Source organism: Uranotaenia lowii, chromosome 1 (assembly GCF_029784155.1).
Source record: "Uranotaenia lowii strain MFRU-FL chromosome 1, ASM2978415v1, whole genome shotgun sequence".
Lineage (NCBI taxonomy): Eukaryota > Metazoa > Arthropoda > Insecta > Diptera > Culicidae > Uranotaenia > Uranotaenia lowii.
In genome coordinates, this window is record NC_073691.1 from 34,553,612 (window position 1) to 34,570,671 (window position 17,060).

General features: G+C 31.0%; 2 protein-coding genes across 2 annotated transcripts in view; both read right to left on the bottom strand.

Annotated features, from left to right (window-relative positions):
• The window catches only part of LOC129754834 (uncharacterized), a 249,919-nt gene extending 240,289 nt beyond the window's left edge, over nt 1-9,630 (bottom strand). The window contains exon 1 of the mRNA XM_055751089.1: nt 9,127-9,630. The gene's annotated coding sequence lies outside the window, so the exon portion shown is untranslated. The remainder of the gene's footprint in view (nt 1-9,126) is intronic.
• A 165-nt stretch (nt 9,631-9,795) lies between these two features.
• Nucleotides 9,796-13,440, bottom strand: LOC129754265 (uncharacterized protein F54F2.9). The gene is made up of 5 exons (XM_055750223.1): nt 13,337-13,440; nt 13,023-13,261; nt 12,632-12,952; nt 12,343-12,569; nt 9,796-10,875 (listed from the first exon to the last, which is right to left on the bottom strand). The coding sequence occupies exons 2-5, from the start codon at nt 13,173-13,175 to the stop codon at nt 9,936-9,938; spliced, it is 1,641 nt and encodes a 546-aa protein (XP_055606198.1). The 5' UTR covers nt 13,176-13,261; nt 13,337-13,440; the 3' UTR covers nt 9,796-9,935.
• Nucleotides 13,441-17,060: the final 3,620 nt, after the last annotated feature.

Here is a 17,060-nt window from a genome sequence, read left to right on the forward strand (position 1 = left end):
TATCTCAGATGTGTGTTGAGATGAAAATCTCAATCCAACTGTCATCGCCGTATCTTTGCGTAAGCATATCTTTCTATAGGTTTAAAAAAATTTAAAAAAAAAACTTACATAATTAAATAAGCACCCGCTTATTGCATCGATGGGTCACTAAAGCTCATAACAACAAAATGCCCATAAGCTTATGATCATAGTTTTGTCATTTTCTTCAACGTGGTAAAGGAATTTTTGATGAAACATCAATAAGTCACACAAAAGCAACCAATTTGCAAATCAACGCTTGTGAGGAATCGTGGCCCACACATCTTGGGCTATCTATAATATTGATGTTTTTATACACATTCAGAACTTAAAATAGGTTTCCCTATCTTTAAGGTTTTCTTATGCCAAATGAAGAGTTATGAAAAAATATTTTGTTCATCCTATAGGACGAGGAATTTTGCCAAAAAGTTCGCGTGCCAGGTTTTTGAATCTAATCGATCATTTTCAACTCTTTTTTTTTATTTCACCACCTGATATTGCTTCGAATTAACGAAATGAATTTCGAAATAAAAGTTTTTGGTCAACTCTTAAACTTTGCATGTTATGGCTGTTTTTTAAAACAGTCAGAACTTGGGGAAAATAACTTATTAAAAATTCAAAAAAAATGCCTAATGGTACCTTAAAAATGTAGAAAACCAAACCATTTTATCATCACTTTAACTTTTATAATAAAGAAGTTATGGAACAAAGAAAAAAAGTGACCCATGGATTCCCCCATTCTCCCATACAATATTTTCAGTTTTCCGCATAAATTCAGATTCCACCGATAGGTTAGTCGTAGAAAATAGATCAAAGTTCAAAGTGATAACTTAACCTAAAATTTATCTGCCAGAAAAGATGAATTTTCCACACCAAACTGGATGTTATAGCCAAAAAGGCTTCGTGTGACATTATCGCGTATAATCTGCAAAAACACGGATACGATTTTCTGTCGATTAAAATGTCTGTAATTTTAATGAAGTATTTCAACTGCTCCAATTGAGTTATACAACCAAATCACCATTTCTTTTAAATTTTTTATTTGTTATGAAAAGGACATAAAATTCGAATGAAAAACGCATTAAATGCTCCTCCCGTTTCTCACCCCTATTTTTTCCGAGTCATCATACGTATTTCAGTGATTTGGTTAATTTATTAAGAGTGGGAAATTGCACGTTTGAATCTCAGCTTTCATGATACTGATCACAACTTTATCACTAATTTGAAAATCTACTTGACAAATTTTTCTATTACCTACCAATAATTTTTCTTAGAACTAATTAATCATGAATTTTATTTCGAATTTTTAATGAAATTTCAAAAATGGAGGTTTTTTAAAATTCAAATTTAACAAAATATTTTTTCAATTATCCAATTTTATTTTATCCTCTGTGGTTTTTTCGACCGATTATCAAAATTGTTGTTGATTTTAATTTTCGAATCTTATATAATTGTATCCAGACATCACCTACATTAACATAAGAATTTGGCCTATTCAATGACCCAATCAATGATCGCAATTCACCCCAACAGATATGAGTTGGAAAAGTTAGCTTTAATTTTCTTTCTTTCTTCGGTTTGGATTTGATAGCTCAAAATTGATATCATAAGTGGAATGAAAGAAGTATAAAATCACAGATAGAGCAGAAAAGACAGACGGAGTGGGGAATCGTGAAGTGTAGAAGAAAGTGTTTTCAGAGGTAGTTCATCGATTTGAATTATTGTAATCAAATCTGTTGCTTCATGTCAATCCGATGCACTTTGGGTGAAACTCGAAAAAAACATATCAACTCTGTGTGTAAGTGTTTTTTTTATTTATCAATCAATTGTAGTGAAACTTAAATATTACATCTCTGAAATCTAATGAGATCTTTCGTTTATTAAAAAATTATAATTCTCTGCAAGAATGGTCTTGTTTTTTTTACCCGACAATTATCAATTGTAAGATCACTGTTTCAGTTAATTGTGAATGGAGTGCAAGTGCAAGTGCACATAAGCCCCTGCTGAAGAAGTCTTGTGAAACGCAATGATAAACTTCAGAGCCGCTGATCGCAGAGCTTCAAGTTGCAAGCCCTTGTTGGGGTGTAAGTTGGAAGCTGTGTTGTTGTTTCATACATATGTAGTCTACCATAGGCGGAAACATGATCTGGTTTCGAGGTTGCCAATCCAATCGAGAAGGATGGTGCAATCAACCTGTCTTCATATCGAGCGTATGTTGGTAGGCATGTACGTACAAATCCAGCGCAAGTAGAGCACCCCCAACTCGAAGTTTGCGCTATTCGACACCCTAACAACAACAACAACTCGAACCCAACCAATCTCGCCAATAGGTGAAAGGGAAAATTAGATCGAATCAGTAACCGATCTTGGGTAACAGTCATTTACATCTGATTATTAAAATTTGCAACCGAAACGCAGGCGTTCTTAAGGTTTTCGGTTATGTAAGCTCTGATAATTGTAATGACTCTTATTTTTTTTTAGTAAAAACCCAACGCCAAGAGAACTTGAGAATATGTAGCCATACTCAACTCGACTCTTGCTTCTTGACTCTTGTTTCATGACTCATGACTTTTTACTCTTGTTTTGTGAACAATGATTCTTGATTCTTGACCCTTGATTCTTGACTCTTGATTCTTTACTCTTGATTCTTGACTCTTGATTCTTGACTCTTGATTGTTGACTCTTGATTCTTGACTTTTGTTTGATTCTTGATTCTTGATTCTTGACTCTTGGCTCTTAACTCTTGACTCTTGATTCATGACTCTTAAATTTCTAAATTCAATTCTGACTGACTGACTTTCCAAATTATTGAAAACGTAGGTCAAGCTACAATCAGTATTAAATTTCAATAGTAAGAAATTAGAATTTTAAATTTTAAATTTATTTAATGAATTCAAACATTGAAACAAAGGTTTGATCTAAATTTTGAATACAAACAATTAACGGAAAATCAAGTGTTTAGATTGCAGGCTATTCTGAAGATTCAGACTTAAAATTTATTTTCGAAATTCGGATTAAATTCTTAATCATTAAATAATTGTTGAATGTTGATTGCACAATTATAAATTAAGTATTAATTTTAAATAGGCTTTCCGACTTGGAGTTCACATTCATATTGAATGCAAAAGTTTATGTTCATAATTCAGAATAGAAACTCATTAGAAAAAAAATCTAAGCTCGTAGATCCAAATTTAAAACACGTATCGAACTTCTAAACTGAGAGTTGTAATTTTGATTTAACGAATTTTACCATTAACGAATAAAATAAATCAATTTTTTGAAAGTATGTTTAGTACGACAGAATGAATGAAATAAAAAAAATTAATTGCTAACTAGGGCTAGAAATTCTGAATAAGAATTGAGAATCAATAATTAAGACATATAATTCATAGTTCAGAGGTCAGAATTAACGGATTCCTAATTCAAATTCAGAACTCAAAGTTCTGAATTTTGAATTTGGAATCTTTTTTCTGAATTTTGGATTCTGAATTCTGAATTCACAGTTCTGATTTCTCCCTATCAATTTCTAATTCCGCAATTTTTTTCCTGAATCCTGTATTATGATTCGTGATTGCTGATTTCTGATATCATAATTCAGAAAGCAGATTTCCGAATTTCGGATTTAGTATTCAAAATTTTGATTTTGAATCCTGAATTCTATTAACAGAGATTGATCACTATGATTTTATGTTTTGAATTTTTACGGCTTTTTCGGTGAATAATATGTTCAAGTCTTGAAACTTGATGTAAAAATTTTATAAACGAATTCTGATTTCCAAATTAAAAACTCTAAATTCTGAATCCTGAATTTTCAAATCTGTATTTTGACAGAGTTCTGAATACGGAGTATTAAGATTTTTATAATTTTGAATTGTGAATTTAGAATTCTGAATTCTGTATTCTGAATTTGGCATTTTTCAGAATGATGATTTCTGATATCTTGATTCCGATTTCTCAATTCGAAATTCTAAATTCTGCATTCTGAATTCTGACTTCTGAAGTCTTAAATCTGAATTCTAAATTATGAAATCTGAATTTTGAATTTTGAATTTTCATACTTTGCGAAACTATTGTCATTTTTGTCATTTTTGTCATTTTTGTCATTTTTGTCATTTTTGTCATTTTGGTCATTTTTGTTATTTTTGTAATTTTTGTCATTTTTGTATTTTTTGAAATTTTTGTCATTTTTGTAATTTTTGTAATTTTTGTAATTTTTGTAATTTTTGTAATTTTTGTAATTTTTGTAATTTTTGTAATTTTTGTAATTTTTGTAATTTTTGTAATTTTTGTCATTTTTGTCATTTTTGTCATTTTTGTCATTTTTGTCATTTTTGTCATTTTTGTCATTTTTGTCATTTTTGTCATTTTTGTCATTTTTGTCATTTTTGTCATTTTTGTCATTTTTGTCATTTTTGTCATTTTTGTCATTTTTGTAATTTTTGTAATTTTTGTAATTTTTGTCATTTTTGTCATTTTTGTCATTTTTGTCATTTTTGTCATTTTTGTCATTTTTGTCATTTTTGTAATTTTTGTAATTTTTGTAATTTTTGTAATTTTTGTAATTTTTGTAATTTTTGTAATTTTTGTCATTTTTGTAATTTTTGTAATTTTTGTAATTTTTGTAGTTTATGTAATTTTTGTAGTTTTTGTAATTTTGGTCATTTTTGTAATTTTTGTCATTTTTATCATTTTTGTCATTTTTGTCATTTTTGTCATTTTTGTCATTTTTGTCATTTTTATCATTTTTGTCATTTTTGTCATTTTTGTCATTTTTGTCATTTTTGTCATTTTTGTCATTTTTGTCATTTTTGTCATTTTTGTCATTTTTGTTATTTTTGTCATTTTTGTCATTTTTGTCATTTTTGTCATTTTTGTCATTTTTGTCATTTTTGTCATTTTTGTCATTTTTGTCATTTTTGTCATTTTTGTCATTTTTGTCATTTTTGTAATTTTTGTAATTTTGTCATTTTTGTCATTTTTGTCATTTTTGTCATTTTTGTCATTTTTGTCATTTTTGTCATTTTTGTCATTTTTGTCATTTTTGTCATTTTTGTCATTTTTGTCATTTTTGTTATTTTTGTCATTTTTGTCATTTTTGTCATTTTTGTCATTGTTGTCATTTTTGTCATTTTTGTCATTTTTGTCATTTTTGTCATTTTTGTCATTTTTGTCATTTTTGTCATTTTTGTCATTTTTGTCATTTTTGTCATTTTTGTCATTTTTGTCATTTTTGTCATTTTTGTCATTTTTGTCATTTTTGTCATTTTTGTCATTTTTGTCATTTTTGTCATTTTTGTCATTTTTGTCATTTTTGTCATTTTTGTCATTTTTGTCATTTTTGTCATTTTTGTCATTTTTGTCATTTTTGTCATTTTTGTCATTTTTGTCATTTTTGTCATTTTTGTCATTTTTGTCATTTTTGTCATTTTTGTCATTTTTGTCATTTTTGTCATTTTTGTCATTTTTGTCATTTTTGTCATTTTTGTCATTTTTGTCATTTTTGTCATTTTTGTCATTTTTGTCATTTTTGTCATTTTTGTCATTTTTGTCATTTTTGTCATTTTTGTCATTTTTGTCATTTTTGTCATTTTTGTCATTTTTGTCATTTTTGTCATTTTTGTCATTTTTGTCATTTTTGTCATTTTTGTCATTTTTGTCATTTTTGTCATTTTTGTCATTTTTGTCATTTTTGTCATTTTTGTCATTTTTGTCATTTTTGTCATTTTTGTCATTTTTGTCATTTTTGTCATTTTTGTCATTTTTGTCATTTTTGTCATTTTTGTCATTTTTGTCATTTTTGTCATTTTTGTCATTTTTGTCATTTTTGTCATTTTTGTCATTTTTGTCATTTTTGTCATTTTTGTCATTTTTGTCATTTTTGTCATTTTTGTCATTTTTGTCATTTTTGTCATTTTTGTCATTTTTGTCATTTTTGTCATTTTTGTCATTTTTGTCATTTTTGTCATTTTTGTCATTTTTGTCATTTTTGTCATTTTTTGTCATTTTTGTCATTTTTGTCATTTTTGTCATTTTTGTCATTTTTGTCATTTTTGTCATTTTTGTCATTTTTGTCATTTTTGTCATTTTTGTCATTTTTGTCATTTTTGTCATTTTTGTCATTTTTGTCATTTTTGTCATTTTTGTCATTTTTGTCATTTTTGTCATTTTTGTCATTTTTGTCATTTTTGTTATTTTTGTCATTTTTGTCATTTTTGTCATTTTTGTCATTTTTGTCATTTTTGTCATTTTTGTCATTTTTGTCATTTTTGTCATTTTTGTCATTTTTGTCATTTTTGTCATTTTTGTCATTTTTGTCATTTTTGTCATTTTTGTCATTTTTGTCATTTTTGTCATTTTTGTCATTTTTGTCATTTTTGTCATTTTTGTCATTTTTGTCATTTTTGTCATTTTTGTCATTTTTGTCATTTTTGTCATTTTTGTCATTTTTGTCATTTTTGTCATTTTTGTCATTTTTGTCATTTTTGTCATTTTTGTCATTTTTGTCATTTTTGTCATTTTTGTAATTTTGTCATTTTTGTCATTTTTGTCATTTTTGTCATTTTTGTCATTTTTGTCATTTTTGTCATTTTTGTCATTTTTGTCATTTTTGTCATTTTTGTCATTTTTGTCATTTTTGTCATTTTTGTCATTTTTGTCATTTTTGTCATTTTTGTCATTTTTGTCATTTTTGTCATTTTTGTCATTTTTGTCATTTTTGTCATTTTTGTCATTTTGTCATTTTTGTCATTTTTGTCATTTTTGTCATTGTTGTCATTTTTGTCATTTTTGTCATTTTTGTCATTTTTGTCATTTTTGTCATTTTTGTCATTTTTGTCATTTTTGTCATTTTTGTCATTTTTGTCATTTTTGTCATTTTTGTCATTTTTGTCATTTTTGTCATTTTTGTCATTTTTGTCATTTTTGTCATTTTTGTCATTTTTGTCATTTTTGTCATTTTTGTCATTTTTGTCATTTTTGTCATTTTTGTCATTTTTGTCATTTTTGTTATTTTTGTCATTTTTGTCATTTTTGTCATTTTTGTCATTTTTGTAATTTTTGCCATTTTTGCCATTTTTGTCATTTTTGTCATTTTTGTCATTTTTGTCATTTTTGTCATTTTTGTCATTTTTGTCATTTTTGTCATTTTTGTCATTTTTGTCATTTTTGTCATTTTTGTCATTTTTGTCATTTTTGTCATTTTTGTCATTTTTGTCATTTTTGTCATTTTTGTCATTTTTGTCATTTTTGTCATTTTTGTCATTTTTGTCATTTTTGTCATTTTTGTCATTTTTGTAATTTTGTCATTTTTGTCATTTTTGTCATTTTTGTCATTTTCGTCATTTTTGTCATTTTTGTCATTTTTGTCATTTTTGTTATTTTTGTCATTTTTGTCATTTTTGTCATTTTTGTCATTTTTGTCATTTTTGTCATTTTTGTCATTTTGTCATTTTTGTCATTTTTGTCATTTTTGTCATTGTTGTCATTTTTGTCATTTTTGTCATTTTTGTCATTTTTGTCATTTTTGTCATTTTTGTCATTTTTGTCATTTTTGTCATTTTTGTCATTTTTGTCATTTTTGTCATTTTTGTCATTTTTGTCATTTTTGTCATTTTTGTCATTTTTGTCATTTTTGTCATTTTTGTCATTTTTGTCATTTTTGTTATTTTTGTCATTTTTGTCATTTTTGTCATTTTTGTCATTTTTGTCATTTTTGTCATTTTTGCCATTTTTGCCATTTTTGTCATTTTTGTCATTTTTGTCATTTTTGTCATTTTTGTCATTTTTGTCATTTTTGTCATTTTTGTCATTTTCTTCATTTTTGTCATTTTCTTTATTTGTCATTTTTGTTTTATTTTTGTAATTTTTTTAATTTAACATTTTATTCATTTTGTGCTCGAATCCAAATAATACATCGAGCACCTTGACAACTTTGAAGCGCCTTTTCTTAAAACTATCATATTTGGGCACTTATTTCAGAACTTAACATTCAGAGCTAAAAATTTAGAATCAAAAGATTAAATTGTATTGCAATGCAACTAATCATTAGATTACTAGTTTGGAGTCTTGAAGGAAAGGCAAAGGAAATATGTATTTCGAAGCCAAGATTTTTCATATTTGAATACCTAATTTGTACTTAAAAATATTTAAATATCTGAAACTATATATTTTCCAAAAATAACTGTTACATTAGACTGAGTCGATTTGGGGTCATTCTTGAATTTCTCAAACCCTGGGGTCTTAAAAGCTTCGTCTTGGTCCAAAACTCATCCATGGTTTTTTGCAGAATTTTTAAGTAACGTTTACATGAGTAAATTTGAACTTTTAGGTTTGTATGGGAAAATTGAATATTTTGTACTGGAAAATCAACATCGTTTTTGTTTCTTCTGTGGAGTCAAGCCAGCTGATGGCTTTTGTGCCAATTTATAAAATTCCTGAGGGAAATTTTCCGCTGAACAACTTTGTCGAAGATCGTAACTTCGTATCTTATTAGGCAAAAAAGTTATTAGCTTTTTAATAGGGGTATGTCTTTTCACATTGATAAACCATAAATTCAATTGACATCACTGCAGGGTGCCTGTTGAGGTACTGCATGACTACTTTTCATGTTGTACTTCGCGAGGCTCCAGCAGTGATGTCAATTGAATTTATGGTTTATCAATGCGGAAAGACATACCCCTATTAAAAAGCTAATAACTTTTTTGCCTAATAAGATACGAAGTTACGATCTTCGACAAAGTTGTTCAGCGGAAAATTTCCCTCAGGAGTTTTATAAATTGGCACAAAAGCCATCAGCTGGCTTGGCTCCACAGAAGAAACAAAAACGATGTTGATTTTTCAGTACAAAATATTCAATTTTCCCATACAAACCTAAAAGTTCAAATTTACTCATGTAAACGTTACTTAAAAATTCTGCAAAAAATCAGGGATGAGTTTTGGACCAAGGCGAAGCTTTTAAGACCCCAGGGTTTGGGAAATTCCAAAATGACCCCAAATTGACTCAGTCCACTGTTACATATCGTCTTTATTGAAGTACTTTTATGAAACCAGGTCATTACAAAGCCATAGATAACTACAATGTATAGGTATCGGTATGGCACTATTACTCACCTGCCACAAGCATGATGAAGCGAGGTTACGAAACCGTATCCCGATTATCGACAGCAGCAGCACCAGCGCATTTTCGTTCGCTCGGTTCAAAAACGTTACGCAGGTTATCCCGCTAATTGATCACTCACCCGGGTGATCGCTTTCACACTCGGCTATCAACAAAAGACCATCCACCCACACCTCAATTACTCGTTACTTACTCATTTTTCGCACGTGACTTAACCGATATATCTTCCCAAACGAAAGAGTAGCACCCACAAAAAAAAACCGAAAATGGAACAACCCCTATTCTTGCGCCGGAGATATGGATGAAGCCCGAGTGAGTTGATTACCGAATCACACCGTCGATCGAAAAGCAGGTCTTCTGCTATACACCGGTTGGGCGATTTAGATCTTTTTTTTTTTTTGCTATCTTTCCTTCATTGAGACTCGATACGTGTGAACACCGACGACCGTTTAATTACTTCCGTGATACAATAATGACGAGCTCGTTCGACTGACAGAATAACAACAACCCGTTAGCTCCGATTACCCGGCTTAACTGCAACACAACGACTCAGCCACCCACCCACAACAACGAGGTGTAGCTTTATCGTGGGACATCAATATAGAAGCCTGGGTTTCTTTCTGAGGGGTGCTTAAGGAAAGTGAAAATATAACTAGTCGCAATAGTTTGTGCCTCATTTTGTCCGTTTTATTACATCCATATCTCGGGGTAAATTGCAATTTACAACGCTCACATTAGGTGGGTACCTGTTACAAACTTATCAAAACACACGCGATTAAGTGGATTAGTTGTTGAGTTCTGGCTAAATCTCTCCCGGATCGCTGGCCTCTTCTGAATCCTCATAGCTGTAATATTCGATGGCTTTCTTCTTCTCCCGCCGTTTGTTTTTCGCCTTACCACCTCCAGCAGCTGATTTAGGCTTATCACTGGCAGACTCAACTTCAGCTTCATCCACTTCAACGACATCCTCGGTCCGCTCCTCTTCAGACTTTTTCTTCCCCTTACCCTTGCCTTTTGGCTTAACCTCCTCAACAGCAGCAGTAGTAGCGTCTACGATCGTTTCGACACTCTCCTCATCTGCCAGCTCCTTATCCTTCTCCTCTTTTTGTTTCTTCACCAACTCCACCAAGTACTTGTAGCGGGCCATGCACTCCTCCTTCGTCTTGCCCGGCACGCTATTCGCAATCTTCTGCCACCGATCCGAAGAACCGCTTTTAGGATACTTCTGGATAGCCGACTCCAGAGCCGCCTGCTGTTCCTGGGACCAATTCACATTGGCCTCAGTTCCCGAAGCATCACCAGTCTTTTTCGTCTTAACCTTCTGTTTGGCCGCTTCCTGAATAATGGTCTCGGCAACACTTTCCGTCTGTCCGGGCAGCTTATAGCCTCCGTCCTTCATCTTAGCGGCCATATAGGTAACCTCCGAAACCGATCGACCCATCATTTCCCCAATCAACTCCCACCGGTCGGCCGTTCCTCCGGGGTACTTCTTCACCAACCGAACCAGCTCGGTCAAATCGTCCTCGGTCCACAAACCGCCACTAACCAAAGGCCTCGCCGGCTTTTCCGATCCCTGGTTCCGATCCCGGTCCTTGATGATGCTCTGGGTGTAGGCGGCCAGTTCGGCGTCCGTTTTCTCCTGGATGGCGTTCTTTTTGTTGCGCCTTCGAATGGTGCGTTCTTCCTTTTCCCGGGCTCGTTCCTCTTCCAGCTTCCGTTGCAGCTCTTCCTCTTCCTTTTCCCTGTTGGAATTCAGAGTGCATTAGATTTTGTGGCAAATTATACAATCCTGATTAAAACTAAAAGTATACAGAGAAAAAGGGTTAACAAAACATTTTCAGGATAAAAGGAGAAAAATGAAGGATTAAAAATGAAGAAAAAAGAATGAAGTAATATGAATTAAGAATGGAGGATGAAAAATGAAGTATGAAGAATGAAGAAAGAAGAATGGAGAATGAAGAATGAAGAATGAAGAATAAAGAATGAAGAATGAAGAATGAAGAATGAAGAATGAAGAATGAAGAATGAAGAATGAAGAATGAAGAATGAAGAATGAAGAATGAAGAATGAAGAATGAAGAATGAAGAATGAAGAATGAAGAATGAAGAATGAAGAATGAAGAATGAAGAATGAAGAATGAAGAATGAAGAATGAAGAATGAAGAATGAAGAATGAAGAATGAAGAATGAAGAATGAAGAATGAAAAATGAAGAATGAAGAATGAAGAATAAAGAATGAAGAATGAAGAGTGAAGAATGAAGAGTGAAGAATGCTGAATCAAGAGTGAAGAATGCAGAATGAAGGATTAAGAACAAAGAGTGAAAAATGGAAAGTGAAAATAAACTGGAATATGAAACAACGACAAAAACAAATGAAAAATTTAAAAAAAATATAAATTAATACAATGGTATAATGAAAAACATAGTGAAAAGAATTAAAATTGAACAATGAAAAATTGAAACGAAACAAGAAAAAAGGAAAATTCAAAATAAAAAAAATTGAAAAAAAACAATCGGAAAAGAGAAATACAAAATGAAAAAAAATGTAAAAAAAAGAAAATTGAAAAAAAATCTCAAATAAAAAAAAGAAAACTGAAACAAATGAAAAAGGAAAACTAAAAAATTAAAAATTAAAAAATTGAAAAAAAAGAAAAATTAAAAACGAAAAAGAACAATAACAACGAAAAATGAACAATGAGAAAGAAGAATCAAGAATGAAGAATTTGTGATGAAAAATGGAAAATGTTGAATTTAGAATTTGTGATTAAAAATTGAAAACTAAAAAAAAAGAAAACTGGAAATTGGTAAATAAAAATTCAAAATTAAAAATCGAAAATTCAAAATTTAAAATTTAAATTTGTTTTTGGTACGTTGGTTAATTTTTGTCATTTAAATCATTTTTTGTGCTTTTGTGTAGTATTTTATTATTGTTAATATTAGTAGTGTTGTGTTGAGTATAATTTATTTTTCATGTTAGCAATTTAGTTAATTTTTTGGAACTTTGATAAATTATTCCAATTTGTATTTGTAATTTTGTTCATTTATTTCATTATGTTCATTTTGCATTGTTGATTCTGTTTTTAGCTCAATAGATGTTGAATATTCATTTTTTGATTTTTTAAGTTGATTGATGATAACTTTGTTCGTTTTTGTTAAGTCTCGTTAAGCTAATCATCTGTTAAATCCAAGATTTCATATCAATATACTCACTTCAGTTTCCGCTCTTCCTCCAGCTTTTTCTGCTCCGCATAAAAATTGACGGCCGATTTGACGGCACCCGGAGTTCCGGTAACGGTTCGCCAGATCCCCAGCGGTATTTGAAATGGCAGTGTGTTGAATATGCTTGGCTTCGGAATCTCGCTCAATATCGTATCGAGACCCACATTCGCTTTGTTTTTCTTCTGCAGCTTCTTCAGTTTGCTTCCGAACAGTTGTTCCTAAAATAAGGTAAAAATTTGGGTTCAATTTGTTTTAAAAATAAGAGTTAAATCAGTCTTACAGCAGTGTACTTCTTCTCGGCATAGGCAGCCCAAGCGATGAAGTACTGCATTACGGTGGCCACCAGCAGGGCGATCGCAGCTCCCTCGGCCAATCCAACCTTCCGGACCCGCCGATAGTACCACAGAGCGGACTTCCAGTTGGGCATTCCATCCTTCAGTACCTTATCGTACTTTTCCCGCTTGCCAGCATCCTTGAGGATTTCGTAAACCGATACCAGATTGCGGAATTTGATGTTTGCATCCTCGGCATCGTTCTTGTCCGGATGGAGCACCACCGAGAGCGTCCGGAAGGCTCGTTTGATCTCTTGGTTGGTGGCATTCTAAAAACAAATAAAAAGTTTCAATTTTCTTGTTTCCAAAACAAAAATAATTCGCTCGAGACAATCATACCTGATTGATCTGCATCAAGGTGTAGAAGTTTTCGTTGACCTCCTCCACCAGATCGAAGATTTCCAAATCCTCCGCACCCCAGCCATGTGCCCGTGCGGAACTGAGCAGAGCCGCCAAGCAAAGTAGGATTGCACCGGAAAACTTAGTCGACATTTTTCGCTTACAATCGGTAGCAGCTTTCAGGAAAGTTTCTATCCTAATTCGTCATGGTGGTAAGTTAATAATCTCAACTTAAAATCCTGAAAACACACGTACTTTACAATCTTATTGCTGAAATTGTTAGACGTGGACAAATTGGAAGGTGATCAACTTACCGACGAGAGCACACGCATTGACGTTCATTTGTTTATGTGTCATGAATTCGATCTCTCAATTCAGTTTGTAAGTAAAGAGTAGCGACCTCTAGAATGCATCAAGGTAGAATCTTAACACCAAAGTCAAAAGATTTTGCCCATTTCAACTTTGAATCAATTTTCTAAAATTAAATTTTAATAATGCAGTTTGAAAAAATTATGTGTTTTATAACGATAATGCAAAATAATGGAATAAGATTGACCTTTTCAACGCCATTTTCCCCACGTTTAAATTTGAAACAACCATTGCCAATCAATCTGCTGAGAGAATCGAAAGAATCGGGCTCGCGAGCAGCCAGCTCATGCTCTCTGTTTACGTTTTTCCTCGTTTTTCCCTGTTTTTCCCCCCACAGAGAGACCGTTGATGACATTTGCGCCGCTCTCTTGCTCGATATTTTCCTGTCCGAAATCTCTGAATTCCGCGGGATTCCGTGTTGTTCATCGATTTGACCAGTTGTACGTCGATCAACCATTTTTGGGGCACTGAGGAAAAAGGTAATCGTTAATTGAGATAAATGTTTCAAAAAGCTAAGTTTTTTTTGCTTAATTGTAGTTTCATCAAACATTTTTGCATCAAAATATGCCATCAGGATGGTAAAGTGCTTCAAATAAAACATAGACAAAATTAATTTTTTCCGAACTCTTCGTACATCAGCACGCAACTTGCAACCATTAGGAAAAAAGACACCATTTTCGCAGAAGAAAATTGTGGATATTTAGGATCATGAAAAAGAAATGTTAGTTATTTTAAATTCAACTAATAATTACAGACTCAAATAATAAACACTTTGTTGATATCTAGAAAAAAAAAATAATGAAAAAATTGTCGTAACCGATCGTTTTTTCTTCTCAGAAAATGAAACGCGAATCAACTATACTTATTAACATCTCTTAACGAACTGAAGCCTGATTTCAATCGGCATAACTAACTCTCTCAATCTCTCTCTTCGCCGTATATTTTCTCGCTCTTCAAAAACTGTTATAATTACATCTCTCGACTTCCTAACCAAACACACGAACACATTAGTATTTAATTGTGAATATTGAACATACAAGCACTATTCTATAACGAGAGAGAATCACGCATTCGAATGATATGGGGTGGACCATAAATCTTGACATATATATTACGGTTCAGATGTTTTATTTTCATTATCCTACCAATATTCTCTACATTCGCCTCCACCTCTACTGTATGTTTCGAGTATTAAACGATTTAATCATTTTTTTAAAAGAAAAATACCTATAGTGGTACTTAATGAATTGAAATAACGTATGAAATAGATCTGCATGAAAATTTCTTGAAAAAAACATCCTTTAGAGCTTTAAGTTACTTGTTCATTTCTTTGCATGGTTTTTTTTTTTGACTTTATCTTATCGATCTTTTTTTCGCTAGTTTAATCCTTCAATGTTTTGCTTATGTTCATCTTTCATGATATATGTACGTTAAACGAATATACACTTTACCCTTCACTTTTGGCTCTTCAATATATTTGCTCTGTATTCTTTTTTGCCTTTTAATTCATTATCTTTTACTTTTGCTCTCAATTTTGTTTTTTTTTTTTTTTTCATTAATTCATGACCTTTTTTTTAATATGTCTCTTCATTTTCTAATTTGTACTCTTTATTTTTTTTTAAATTTTATTCTTCTTTAACTTTGACTTTTCACTCTTTAACGCATACACTTTTCTCCATAAACTTAACCATACTTCTGAGCTCTTTGCTTCTGGCTCTCAACATCGTTTTTGTACTCTGTATTTTTCTTTTAACTTAACCCTTTAATTTTAATCATGACGTCAATCTTTCCGATCTTCACTTCGTATTCTTTATTCATGACTGGTTATAGCCTTACCTTCTTTATATTTTTTTTTCTTCATACACTTAAACTTTTGTTTCTGATTTCTTCACTCTTGACACATCTCCCATTTTTTGTTAGCTTCTTGCAATTTTCATCTTTCCTTTATGCTTGCTCTTTACCCTTTCCACTTTAATCTATACTCCTTTCTGTTACAGTAAACACTTAACATTTTAATTATTTTTTTTCACTTATGTATTGTTTGTGTCTTGACTCTTGATTTCAAAAACATGATACTAGAATCTTGACTCTTTATATTAGACGCTTTTCTATATATTTTTTTTTACCATGTACTCTTCATGTTTTTATTTCACTTATTATGCCAACTATACTTTTATATCTTATTAAACTTCTTTTTTCGAACACTTAATTGTTTACTGATTGCTTGTTCTCATCGTTGCTTCATCATTTATCTAATATTTTGTGGTTCTTGATTTTTACATCTTACTTCCTCTTTATTTTTCTATCTTCAATTTTTGATACTCTATTTATATCTCCATTCTTTTGTTCTCATTTTTTTTCTTAATTTTTCAACTTTTTTTAAGTTTATTTTTACGCTTCCAAATTCCCTTCCCATAAAATTCTTTACTCTATTTTCCTTTCTCTCTTTTTCAATAACTTCTGTTTGTCATATTCCCGTTTCTTATCATCCATTTGCCATCCTCCTTGTATCGGTTCAAAAATATCTATTTGCCCTTTCCAATCTTTCTTTTCCATTTTTTTTTTTTTGCTTGCAACATTATCCCTTTGTTTACTTGTGTTTGTCATTCAATTTTTTTCTCAACTTAAGTTGCTATTCTCTTATGTTTGTCAATTTGCGTTTTCTGCGCCGTTTTTGTAATTTTTTTAATAAATTATCGTGCTTAAAAAATATGATTTTAATTTTCCATTTTCTCATTCTCCCTTTACTCGTGATTCATTTTACAGCTTACATTTCCCTCTCAACCAATCTTCTATAATAAATATATTCGTTTGGCATTCTCCGTTTTCTACTGCATATGTGTTTTTAAGTCTCCAATTTTCGTTCTTTCCATACAGGTTTTTTTATCATTATCATTTTTTTATTCTTTTTACTTTTAATTTTCACTTTTTTCCATTTTTGTGATATTGAATTTTTTTTTTTAAATTACTTTTCTATTTCATCTTCTCCATTTTTAATTATTTCTACTCTCGTCATTCATTTTCCATTTAAAATTTCAAACACCGATTTGTTCATTTCACTGAACCGCTCAGAGGTTTGTCCCTATTATGTCATGGTACTGTACTTTTAAGCTGTCTTCAAAACTCAAGTTTGAAAACGGACCTCCAAATTAAAAAAAAAACTGTATCTATTCCCTGAGCCGAGTTGAATTGTTGATATTGACACACCCACTCTTCCTATTTTTTTTTTTGTTATGCTTCTTTTTTCATAATCTATTTCAAAATCCTCATTTTTGTCTCAACTTAAGTTTCTATTTTAAATTCCGTTCATTCCCTTTTGCAGAAAACATTTTAAATTCGTCAAGCAAATGACCTTTTTAAGAAAAACAAGATCTGCATCATCCATTTGTGCTTTATCCCTGCTTTATCTCTGTATTTTGTTTTCTTTTTCAATTACCACTCTTGTATTCAATTTTTTTTATTCTCCATTCCTATTAAACACACTTTCATTTTTGCACTAATCCTCAAACTTCCTTAGCTTTTCTCTAGTTTTCATCCTACCTCTCTACTTTTTTTTTCTTATTTTTCTATTTTCACTCCTTACTCTAATTCTATTACTGCTTTATATAAACTGCTTTCTAGTTCCTATCAATCCTTCGTCATTTATCTTAGATTTTGTTGTTCTGATTT

Coding starts and splice junctions, on each gene's coding strand:
- LOC129754265 (XM_055750223.1), bottom strand. CDS start 13,175: ATGTCGACTAAGTTTTCCGGTGCAATCCTACTTTGCTTGGCGGCTCTG. Junction 12,570..12,631: donor CCGAGAAGAAGTACACTGCT/GTAAGACTGATT, acceptor ACCTTATTTTAG/GAACAACTGTTCGGAAGCAA. Junction 10,876..12,342: donor GAGGAAGAGCGGAAACTGAA/GTGAGTATATTG, acceptor GAATTCCAACAG/GGAAAAGGAAGAGGAAGAGC.